Source organism: Hordeum vulgare, chromosome 2H (genome assembly GCF_904849725.1).
Source record: "Hordeum vulgare subsp. vulgare chromosome 2H, MorexV3_pseudomolecules_assembly, whole genome shotgun sequence".
Taxonomy (NCBI): domain Eukaryota; kingdom Viridiplantae; phylum Streptophyta; class Magnoliopsida; order Poales; family Poaceae; genus Hordeum; species Hordeum vulgare.
This window is the reverse complement of record NC_058519.1, coordinates 560,714,346-560,726,420: the sequence shown is the minus strand read 5'-3', so window position 1 is coordinate 560,726,420 and position 12,075 is coordinate 560,714,346. Positions and strand designations below refer to the sequence as shown.

The window sequence follows — 12,075 nt, the reverse complement described above, 5'->3', positions numbered from 1 at the left end:
GGAAGGGACAATCCTGGATAAAGTCTTATAGGAGGAAAAACGCTCCCGAGGACACACGGGAATTTCTGTCATGCTAGTTTCATCATGTTCACATGATTCGCGTTCGTTACTTTGATAGTTTGATATGTGGGTGGACCGGCGCTTGGGTACTGCCCTTACTTGGACAAGCATCCAACTTATGATTAACCCCTCTCGCAAGCATCCGCAACTACGAAAGAAGAATTAAGACAAAGTCTAACCATAGCATTAAACTAGTGGATCCAAATCAGCCCCTTACGAAGTAACACATAAACTAGGGTTTAAGCTTCTGTCACTCTAGCAACCCATCATCTACTTACTACTTCCCAATGCCTTCCTCTAGGCCCAAATAATGGTGAAGTGTTATGTAGTCGACGTTCACATAACACCACTAGAGGAAAAATAACATACAACATATCAAAATACCGAACGAATACCAAATTCACATGACTATTATTAGCATGACTTATCCCATGTCCTCAAGAACAAAAGTAACTACTCACAAAGCATAATCACAATCATGATCATAGGTGTAATGAGTAGCATCAAGGATCTGAACATAAACTCTTCCACCAAGTAATCCAACTAGCATCAACTACAAAGAGTAATCAACACTACTAGCAACCTTACAAGTACCAATCGGAGTCGCGAGACGGAGATTGGTTACAAGAGATGAACTAGGGTTTGGAGATGAGATGGTGCTGATGAAGATGTTGATGGTGACGAGTCCCCTCCGATGAGAGGAGTGTTGGTGATGACGATGGCGGCGATTTCCCCCTCCGGGAGGGAAGTTTCCCTCGCAGGATCGTTCTGCCGGAGCTCTAGATTGGTTCTGCTCAAGTTCCGCCTCGTGGCGGCGGCGAAACCACGAAAAAGCTCCCTTCTGGTTTTTTTTCCTGGACGAAACCCTCCATATAGCAAAAGAGGGGGGCAAGTGGGCTAGCAGGGTGCCCACAAGCCCCCATGGCGCGGCCTGGGGGGTGGCCGCGCCGTGCAGGCTTGTGGCCACCCCCTGGCGCCCCTTTGGCGCTTCTTCGGCCCAGTATTTTTTATAAATTGGGAAAATAATCTCCGTTGATTTTCACGTCGTTTGGAGTTGCGCACAGTAGGTATCTCAACTTTGCTCCACTTTCAGGCCAGAATTCGAGTTGCCGGTATTCTCCCTCTTCATGTAAACCTTGCAAAATAAGAGAGAAAAGGCATAAGAATAGTACCATGAAGTGAAATAACAGCCAAAGAAGCGATAAATATCAACATGAAAACATGATGCAAAATGGACGTATCAGTCGTCACGCTGCGAGAGAACTCATCTACCTCTCTGCCCCTCTTGCTGGATCACTAAGGCGGGGATCGTCATCGAGTTGTACGTGTGCTGAACGCGGAGGTGCCGTCCATTCGGCACTAGATCGGGATGGATCATGATGGGATCGCGGGACGGATCGTGATGAGATCGCGGGACGGATCGTGATGAGATCGCGGGACGGGCTACAATTTGGACCGCGAAGAAGTTCCACTACATCAACCGTGTTATATTCGCTTCTGCTTAGTGATCTACAAGGGCATGTAGATTCACTCTCCTTTCTCATAGATGATCATCACCATGGATAGGTATTGCGTGTGCATAGGAATTTTTTTGTTTCCCATGCGATGTTCCCCAACATGTATGTTATCATGAGTTATCAAAACCACCAAGGGAGCATATGTGCTTTCAGAGGTGCGATATCCAGAGGGTAGGACTCGATTTAGGGTTTCCAGGGGGGCTCTAGTAGGCGTCGGGTATAGGCCGGATGGTCTCCACGATAGCAACCGATGACCATGCTGGTTGGGATGGCCGCCACGCCCTCCTCTGCCTCTTGTAGGAGGTGAAGGAGAAGAGTGGGGTGTGGGCTGGGCCGCATGGGCACTATGCACTAAGGCCCAATGCGCAGTGTTCTTTCCGTTTCTTTTTCTTTTTAGCCTTTCTTTATTTTTATTTATTGTTTTGCATTTAGTTTTAAAAGCAAGCTAGCTTTATAAAATATAAGACGTGCGCCATATTAGCTCTGCATTTTTGTACACTGCCACAAAAAGTTTGGGAGGTAATTGAAATGTCTTGGATTTCTCATAATTTAAAAGGGCATTTAAATTGTTGTTTGGCCTCTATTTTAATTATATTAGGGTATTAAATCACTTTATAAAAATATTGCTTCACCATCATAATTACTTATGGATTACTTGTAACATTATGAACATTTTTGTTTTATGTTAGAAGAAATAATAATTTGACTTCATTTTTAATTTGAAATTGGCTTCGATTTTGAATAAGTAGCAATTTGTCCTTGTTAAACTTGATGACATGGCATCATTACTGTGTGGTTACTGTAACTTAACTACAGGGGTGAAACATATGTCTAAAGGCTATATGTCATGGGAGAACCATATTTGAGGCCGTCTCTGGCATCCGGAAGTGTTGGACGCCATTGCAATGAAAAATCTTTATGTGGGTGACCATCTAGTACATGTTATGGGCTTCGAACAAAAGGCATCGCAATGGTTTGCATGACTCTATATGGCCATGCTACACTTGTCTTTAGGAAACATACTCGGTGGATTATATCTTAACTCAGTGTCCAAAGACAGGAGGATTTGGCTGAGATGCTTCTTGGCCACTAATATCAACATTGCAGCTCCTTCACAATGTGACTTCTTCAATCTTAGTGGTTAGTGGTTCAAACTAGTATGCGTAAGAAGAATCGTCGAGGATTTGACTCTTTTGTGACCTCGATATGTTGGGAACTATGAAAGCAGAGCAATGCTAAGGTGTTGTCTGGTCTGGTTAATCTTATTTTTGAGGTTTGGGACAAGTATCGATGGTAGGTGTTTGACCAATATTGTAAGAGGTTAATTATCAGGGCTAGTAGGTGTGGGTGAAGATGTTTGCAACATCCATGTTGGCATGAGTTGTTCCTCTTTGTAAATGAAAAGTAACCTTCTCAGCCCGAGCTCAAATGAGCCGAGGTAAACAGTAAAATGAAAAGAAAACCCTCGCTCTCGCGACTGTGTCGCCCCCGCGGGCGACCGGCCGCGCCCCGACCCTTCCTCCTCCAGCTCTCCCTCATGCCTCCCTCCTCCTTGTCGGCACCGGCGCCCGCTGTCGTGCCTGGCCCGGGCGACGCTGGCGGCGGCAGCCCCTGGCCATTCCCCTCCCGATTGCTCTCCGACGCGGGGCGGAGCGGCTCCATGGGGTGTTCCTAGGCGACAGCGGTCCAGCGTGGCGACGGGGTATCCTGGTGCGGCGTGGGACATTGGCTGGGCGGTGGCGCCCGCTCAGCCCAGATCTGATCCCTTTGGGCCCCATCTGGGTCTGGGCGGGCCGACGGCAAGGCGGGTCGACAACGTGGCTTTCGGGAGATGCGGGAGTGGCGATGGGCAGTGGGGTGCTGGCGGCACTGGCCCTCCCTGCTATAGCGTTGACGACGGGCTTAGCTGGCCCTATTCAGGCTTGGCCGGGCCAGGGGTGGCCTGGTATGACCTGCTGTGGCGTACGGATGGCGACCGCGGCGGTGCCGGAGGCACGGGCCTCTCACACGACGACGGTGGAGGTGGTTCCCTTCCGCGCGGCTACAGTGTTGCTGCTCCCGTCGCCCAGGGCTCCTCTCTTCGCCCTCTTGGCCTCGTGGTGGTGATCTCAGTGAGGCGACATGGGTGGCTTCGCGATCGTTGTGGCGCATGCTGGTGGGCGGCGCGTTGGCTGGTTGGCTCCGGTACAGTTGGGCGATGGGGTTTGGAGTGCGGGAGAAATCCTTGTCGGTTTCTTCCGGCTCCAATGCGGTGACGCCTGCGAGTGCCACCATTCCTTCCTGGAGGGTGTCGGTGGTCTCCATCCCCCACTCCCCTCCGCGTGCAGGGGGAAACCCTAGGAGACGTCCGGCAGCAGCGTCATTGTATTCCTTGTTGGAGGTGTTGTTTGGTACGCGGAGGATCGAAGCCTTGGATTGTGGTGGGTCGATTCCGGAGGGCACAGCGGTTGCGGTTCATCCAGGGTTTGTCAAGCTGATGGTGTTGGCATTATTTCTTCTTCTTTTTTCTTTTGAGCTTGATGTGATGCTTGTCTCAGTGTTTTCTCTGTAATCTGTATTGATTGCTATACAATACAAAGCGGGGAACTCTTTTTCGTTAAAAATGAAAAAAAGATTTTTAAAAATGAATCGAAATAATTTTACGAGAAACATTGACTAAATTTCTTAGAACTTCTAAAATTTCATCATGAAATTACATTTGTGTAAGTCATAATAAAAAAATAAAATTAGTGTTCCAAAATGCTTTTAAAAGTAGCATTTTAAAAGTATCGATTTTGTTTTTTTTGTCACGCTTTCCACAAGTCTCCACAAGTCGTTGGTCAAAAAAAGTCTACACAAGTCCTACGAGCAAAAAATTACATGAAAATTTTGTTTTTTTTGTTTTGTTAAAAACTTGAAAACCTTGCAAAAATTGAAGGACGTGGCTACCGAGCACACGAGCGCCCGCTCGCTGTAGCGGGCACATATGAGGACAACCAACCACGCGTATTTATTAGCGTTTCAAATTTTTTAAAAAGTCATAACTTTTGAACCGAGCGTCAAAATGAAGATCCATTTTCACGGCTGTGTTTCTTACGCCGAGCTCTTCAAAACTAGATCCCATATGGATAGGTTTCGACGAACTTTTTTTTGAGCAACTTTATGTGCTAGATGAGGCAACTTTAGTTCTATAGGTAAGCAACTCCTTCCTCTCCTTAGTATGACAAACTATCAGCGAAGAATTCTTCTAACTTGGTTACCACGACTAACAGTTGACTAGATTCACCTATAAAAGCTTTACAAAATTAAACAATGATGATCAGTTGCCTATGATTGATGCTCAGTTGCCTACAAATACTGTGAAATTGCTCAATTTTGAAGCTCAGTTGGCTACAAAATACTATGAAATTCCTCAATTTTGATGCTCAGCTGCCTATTACTAATGGTCAATTGTCTACGTTTGATGTTCAATTGCGTGCCATTAATGTTGAGTTGCCTACTATTTGTGAATAGTTGCCATAATTGCACTCGTGTATCAGAAAAAGGTTAGCAACTTTTAGTGTATTTTTTGCGCAACTCCAGTGCATTCAACAAGCAACTCATGTGTATGCACACGATGCAATTCATCTAGCATAAAAGTTGTTTCTGTTTAACTCTAAAGTTTCCTCATATAGCATCGAAGTTGCTTTTGAAAAAATTCTTCAAAACATATTCATATGGGATTCGTTTTGAATAGTTCGTCACGAGGAACCCAACGGTGAAAACATATCATATTTTTGACACACAGTTTGATAGTTATAGGTATTTGAATTTTTTTCATACAAGAATTAATGGACATCCAACGCATACGGAGCAGAGCATGCACATCCAACGCATAATTTAACCATTTCAGTTTGAAAATAGCTGATCACATTTGCCATGTGTCTGCTAAAGGATGAAGTTATTTAACCTTCTAATCATGATAGATAATTTTGAAGGAATTTTTGTTGATAAGCGACTGTACTACGCATACTAATAAGAAGTAGTCTTTTAGCACTAAAGTTGCTTAAATATCACCCACGGTTGCTCAAAAAAACTTTGTCGAAACCTATCCATATGTGATCTAGTTTGAAGAGCTCGTCGTAAGAAACATAGCGTGAAAACGGATCGTCGTTCTGAGGCTCGATTCAAAAGTTATAATATTTTAAAAACAAAACAAAATGGAATAAAGTGAAATGACTTGTTACACACTCGTTCCAACCAAATAGTGCAATTGCACTTTTTAGTATTTGGGGAAATGAATATATTAGAAAAAAAGATAACGACCACAAGTGTGGTAGTTTGTACTTCGCCCACACGCCTCCATTATCATTCATTTTGCCACGTTAAAACAGATGTCATCAACAGGAATCTTTCTGGTTTTTGTTTAAAAATGTTTTATCTCCTAATTAAAAAATTCAATTTTACCATTAAATCTGTCTCGACGAAATCTTCAAAAAACTAGATTCCATGTTGATATGTTTTGATGATTTTTTTAAAAAAATTTATCATAATGTTTATATTGTAGTTGTCATAGTGTTTACACTAAAGTTGATGAAAATTACCCATAATTGCCACTTATAAGTCATAGAAAATGTTTCAAACAGGAAAATCTTCGGACTGGGCCGGTCCATGTAGGCACCTCCTATATTACGCTCTAGGCATTGAAAAAAGATGCAACACACCTATTTAGGCCTGTTCTTTTAGTTTAGTTTTTTTATTTTACTTTTCAGTCCAAATTTTTCAACTTTAAATAATTTAGAACTTCAAATAACTTTTCTTAAATTTAAGAAACTGAGAATTTTGAAATAAAAAATTAAAAAAACATAAATTTTTTGAGAATTCAAAAACTACTTAGGAGTTTTGAAAAATGTTTGCATATACAAAAAAATGTTTAAATTTTTAGAAAATGTCTGTAAAATGAAAAAATTCATAATTTTAAACAAAAGTCCGTGAAAAATCTTAAAAACAGTTTGTGCCTATGCTTTTAGTCTAATTTTTTATTTTCATTTTCTGTTCCATTTTTTTAAATTTAAATAATATCGACTTTTGAAAAACTTTTGCAACTTATAAAACTGAGAATTTTGAAATAGAATTTTGAAGAAAACATAAAATGTTTGTGAATTCAAAAAATGCTCGGGATATTTGTAAAAGTATTTCCATATTCAGAAAAATGTTCATAATTTTGAGAACAATGTTGGTGAAAACAATAAAAGTCCATGATTTTGAGAAAAAAGTTTATGTATTATTTTTTGAGTGTAATTGAAAAAAAATGTTTGCTAATTCAAAAAATGTTCATGCATTTCAAGAAATGTCCTAAAATTTTAAGAACGTAATATGATCAGCATCCTTTAAGATTATAATTATTATTTTTCCCGTTGCAAGACCCTTTTGCTATGGATCTTAAGAAAAAGTCGCACGCGCAAGGCGGCTGACGCTACGCGTCTATCAGCCGGCAGGAACGACTCGTTTCCCTTCTCATTAGAGTGGGGTGGCAAAAAACAGAACCTAGCTGTCCACGGGAAGAAATTTCGTACTCCGACTAGTAGTACACATGTGAAGTTCAGATCTGAATACAGCTTCCGAACAAAGCCGACGCCATCGACCAAGCGGAGATCCTCTGAAAGATCCGCGCCGATCCCGCAAGGCACCACGCCCTTCTTCCTCTCGTCAGATAATCCAACACCTCGCCGCTTGTTTCCGGATCTGAGCGAGGGATCTGCCCGCGTCGGGTCTCTCTTCGGGGAGGATGAACTGGGTCGGGCGCAAGATCCACCTCTACAATGTCAACATCGGCCTCTACATGCTCGATTGGTGGGAGCGCTACCTCTTCAGTATCCTTCCACCCCTCGCTCCATGCTTTGCTTTACTGAACTGTTAGAGAATTCGCCTTTTGCGTTATCTTTTCAGTTGATTTCTGAATCTGACGAAAACCCTGCAGCGGGTGGTGAGTTCTGTAGCTTATGGGATTTAGGGGTCTTTCTGGCTTTGAATCGCATGCCTTCTGTGTTAAAGTAGTAGTTATATTTCCCGTCTTGACTAGGATGATTTGTAATTTATATTGTGGTGAAACAATCTTTGGTGTTTGGTTCTCTTTTGAGTTTATTGATTGAATTGCTGTAATCTACTGTAGAACATAATTCGGAAGTTGTGGAATCTAATTAGATTATGCAAGGGTTTTTGTTTAGTTGTTAGTTGTGTAGAGCCGGTTTGATCCTGCCCTGGCCATACTGTCCAGACTACTACCAAGCACAGCAGACCCTCCAACCTGTATAATTGACTACTACCAAGTGGCAGTGCAGGACTATGCTTGCAGGCCACATGCCTTAACACTTACTGTAAATCTGTCAATCTGCTTCTTCGAACCAATTAGATCTTGCGCCTTGCAGAACTATGAAAAAAAACTTATACACTCATGATCATGTGAATATCAATAAATAGATATATCACGAGTGAATCATTATAGAGAATGGGATGATACAAAGCCAAATAATCTTCTCAACTATGACGCGGCAAGCCATTGCCAGAACATGCTAAAGTTATTTGGCTGCAGCGCAAAATGCATACCATGTCTAAACCGTCATCTCCCATTGTTATTAAATTGACCTTTAGTATAGTTTGGTTTTCTAGCAAAGGTAACAATACGAACAACTTAAAATAGCAGCGAGCAGTATAAGCTCAGCGTATCTTTTACACCAGCTAGGAAAGCATTCCTCATACCCTTCTGTCCAAATTTCTATACAAATTACTCTTGTCTCCATGAATCCAGATAACTCCACCTTCATCTTACTGTGATTTTCTTTCAACATCCTCAAAACTATTGAACTATATCCAACCCTAGTTATCTGGCAACAGATAATGTTGTACTTTTTTTTACTCTCTTCACTCTTCCTGCAACTCTTCCCTCTTGCAATAATTCGTTATCCCCTCTTTCAAACTTCCAGTTTCAAGTTCTCTGCATGCCAATGGTTTTTCCCTTTCAAGAAAATGAAAATGGCTTTGTGTCTCACTGCATTGATAGAAAAGAAGGTTATGTACAGCTATAGAAGTGTCACACTACAAACAACACCAAGCCACTAAGAGCTAGGCATCATTGGATGTACCGCAGCAATGCCCAATGCGCCCGCCTTTTGCCCACAGACGAACCATTGTGCATGCTGTATGTTGCCATCTTGGCAACTTCAGCTCCACCATGTGCTTTACTCATGCAAAGATATTATGACGTGTCAAGTGTATCCACTCCCTTTCCTATATAATTGTGTACTGTGGGTATACTGGAACTGTTGAATGTTGTTAGTCGTGAGGGGCATTTATTTTTCTTCCTTTTGTTCTGTCATCAACTTTGTGGAAATTGGGAAGGTTTTCTGACTGCATAAAAAAGTTGAAAAGATCTGGACTTTTTCTATTGTATTTGAAGTTTTCAACACTTGAATTGTTTCCAATTACTGATGGATCTCAGCAAATCATTCAGGAAAGTTCAAAATATGTTATCACTTAACTGTTACAGATACGTTGATGCTTTGCCTTCTCTGGTACATTCTACGGTATCTCACTGGGTTCTTTCAAAGGTATATATATTCCTTTTAGCCTTGATCTGCTTACATCATTTCACATTTAAGCATGTGCTGAAGGTTTTTCCAAGTGTCGTGTTTTTATTCCCGTATAAACATCATCTACTACTTACAACTTACTAGCATTCTCCTTCGGATCAGTTGTTGCAAGAAACTCAGGCCATGTACAATGCAAGGTGTTTAGAGAGGTGCTTGTGAAAATGAACTGTTTCTTTTCTTAAGCATCGATGGTTATTTGTATAGCGCAGACACTTACTTAGGCACCTCTGCCATAAAAGAAAGCACCGGTGCTTAAGAAAAAGCCGGTTTATTTTTACAAGCACATCGCTTAAGCACACCTTGCATTGTACGTGGTCTCAAGGGGCTATTCAAGCATAAGATCCTTTATATGTTTATATGACTGTAGGAGCCTCTCCTACAGTCTCAGTGTTAAGAAAAAAGAGGTCTTTTATGTTATGTCTTCTGCGGACATATGAATTTGTAAACATGTGAGTAGTTAAGCCAGCGAATTCAAGTATACAAAGTTACAAACTTCCATTGATCATGTTGGTGTGTCCCCATTCTGAAAATGCTGCAACATTTCTAAAATATCTGGTTCGTTTTAATGTTAGCTGACTTGGCTACTCTGTGTGTTGTAGTAATCTGGAGACCATCCTACATGGTGCGAACTATCTTCTACAAGGTAGTTAATCTTCAAAGGCAAAAGCACATATGTTGATGGCTTTATGGGATCCCCCCTGTAATCTATGTTTTGATTAGTCTCAGACTGAGAAACTAGAAAGGAACGGTTTATGTGTTGTTGTGTTTGCAGCCGTTTTTTGTACTGTATGTCTGCATTGTCCATGGTTATTGTAATATATTGATGTCGCTGATTCTCAGTTGACTGCCCGGAACTTCTGTAAATCTAGCCCCGTCGATATTTGCACATCTTAAACCTCAAATTGGAGTCCAACTTTTAGTCGTTTTTTTTTCATTTTTCTCAGTGGGGTCATGAACTTAGCTATACATTGTCCATATGTCTCCCTCTGTATTTGGGAATGTAGCTACTCCATCAGACTAAATCAGCGTCAATTGGTATGGATATGAGGTTTTTTTTTTTACCTTATGTGTTGTGGACTTTAAGTAATTTCTCTCTAAGACATTTTCATTGCTAACTGTAGTTTTGTGTGATTTAATACTGGTACCTTTGCCTTTGTTGTCGTCTGTGGACAAACTGTGAGAGATCTGATGTTTGCTGACTGATGTATCGATCGCAATGAACAAATGATAATTGTTCGATTCATAATCTTTCTGAATCAAAGATGTCTGAAGTCAAAAACGACGACCCGTTTTGGTTAGACGTCCAATCGATCAACCTCAAGCCGGTGGTTTCAACGTCGTTTTCCTTCTCCACGGGGATCCTTCATATGGACGATGACGATCAGAGGAACACACAGCAAGCTAGTCCAGGCTTATACGTCAGTTTGTTCTGGAGCGTCAACCTTAGCCGCTCAAGCTGACGATTCCACCTGTCGGGGCACCGCTTGAAGTGCTGGCCTGAGCCTCCGGAAGTCCCCAGGTTGTGAGCGCTTATCGTTTTGGAGCACGCCGTGCGCGTGACTGTTCCTTCGTTGCGTGCTGCAGAGCTCCCCTTGGCTCGCTCAGTTCAGCCATGTTCTATCTCGTGATATCGATCCCGGCGATCCTCCTGCTGCTCGTCCTGGCGCTGGGGTGCTACATGCTCGGCCGGAACCGAGGCCGGGCCGAGGCGGCGGCGCCGCAGCAGTTCGCGCCACCGGCACCGCCAAAGTAGCAGCGGCGTGTGTGGAAATCTTGGTCAGTATAAGAGCACATATGTGCCGGCTTCTTCCCCTGCTTTGCTTCCAGCAGTACTGTAATTTCTTCCTTACTTTTGTCTTGGATGTTCTACCATGTTCTCTATCTTGCAACGAGTGCCGATGGTTCAGCCTGGATGTCTCCCCTGTAATCTGTAAAGCAGGAAAATGAGTTTGCTCTTCCTTCGCACTAGCCGGCTGCGCAGTGTTTGAAGTAAAAAGTAAAGAACGAGAGAGATGAATGAAAGATGATTCATTAGTCTTTATTGATGATAGCAATGGGGTATTTATACCCGGACGGAAGTACACATATTGCTTGGGAGTCAAGTAAACTTGAAGTTACTTAAGGGCCAAGTTATTACTCCCTCCGTTTCTAAATATAAGTCTTTTAAGCGATTTCACTAAGGGTCTACATACGGAGCAAAATGATTGAATCTATACTCTAAAATATGTCTATGTACATCCGTATGTAGTCCATTAGTGAAATCTCTACAAAGACTTATATTTAGAAACGGAGGAAGTACATAGTTTCTTTGAGAGTCAAGGAAGTGCATGGTTGCTTGAGGACTAAGTAACCTATCTACTTAATCTATTCTTAACACCCCCTTGTACAACGCCTCTTCTTGAGTATATGCATCATCTTGATAAATTCTTTGAATATTCTTGAAAGTCTCCTTCAAAAACCCTGTGGGAAAAATATGAGAAGAATTGTGCAGATATGTTGCTAAAACTCCCTTAAACCCAGTGGGAAAAATAATAAGGAGAAAATAATGCAACATATAATGATTATTGTCTCTTGATAACTCATAGGAGAAAAACCTTTGAAGAAGGAGAAAACTCATTGGTGAGTTTAGAGAACAATTAATATGTCTTGAGTACTTCCTTTAAAAACCCGAGTAGGGAAAATAGAAAGTATGACATATGATCTTTGATAAGACACTGCATCATTAAAAACCATTATGAGAAACTACGGGAGAAAACTCATAAGGGAAAAGAGTGCATGTGACATGCCATTGAAAACTCCTTTAAAACCCAGTGGGAAAAATATAAGGAGAAAATGATATGGCATACACAAACACTTGTGTTTACATTGTCTCGTTAAAAACCTTTTATGAG

The 12,075-nt window shown here is 41.8% G+C and overlaps 1 protein-coding gene across 1 annotated transcript; it reads left to right on the top strand.

Annotated features, from left to right (window-relative positions):
• The first annotated feature begins 7,046 nt into the window (after positions 1 to 7,046).
• Positions 7,047 to 10,086, top strand: LOC123427255. Its single transcript, XM_045111256.1, has 3 exons — positions 7,047 to 7,408; positions 9,082 to 9,142; positions 9,784 to 10,086. Exons 1-3 carry the CDS (start codon positions 7,324 to 7,326, stop codon positions 9,833 to 9,835), a joined length of 198 nt encoding a protein of 65 aa, XP_044967191.1. The 5' UTR covers positions 7,047 to 7,323; the 3' UTR covers positions 9,836 to 10,086.
• Positions 10,087 to 12,075: the final 1,989 nt, after the last annotated feature.

Bases quoted from the DNA above. Each gene is read 5' to 3' on its own strand.
- LOC123427255 (XM_045111256.1), top strand. From the start codon at position 7,324: ATGAACTGGGTCGGGCGCAAGATCCACCTCTACAATGTCAACATCGGC. The intron at 7,409-9,081 runs GTATCCTTCCAC...TAACTGTTACAG, and splicing joins GTGGGAGCGCTACCTCTTCA to ATACGTTGATGCTTTGCCTT. The intron at 9,143-9,783 runs GTATATATATTC...TGTGTGTTGTAG, and splicing joins CTCACTGGGTTCTTTCAAAG to TAATCTGGAGACCATCCTAC.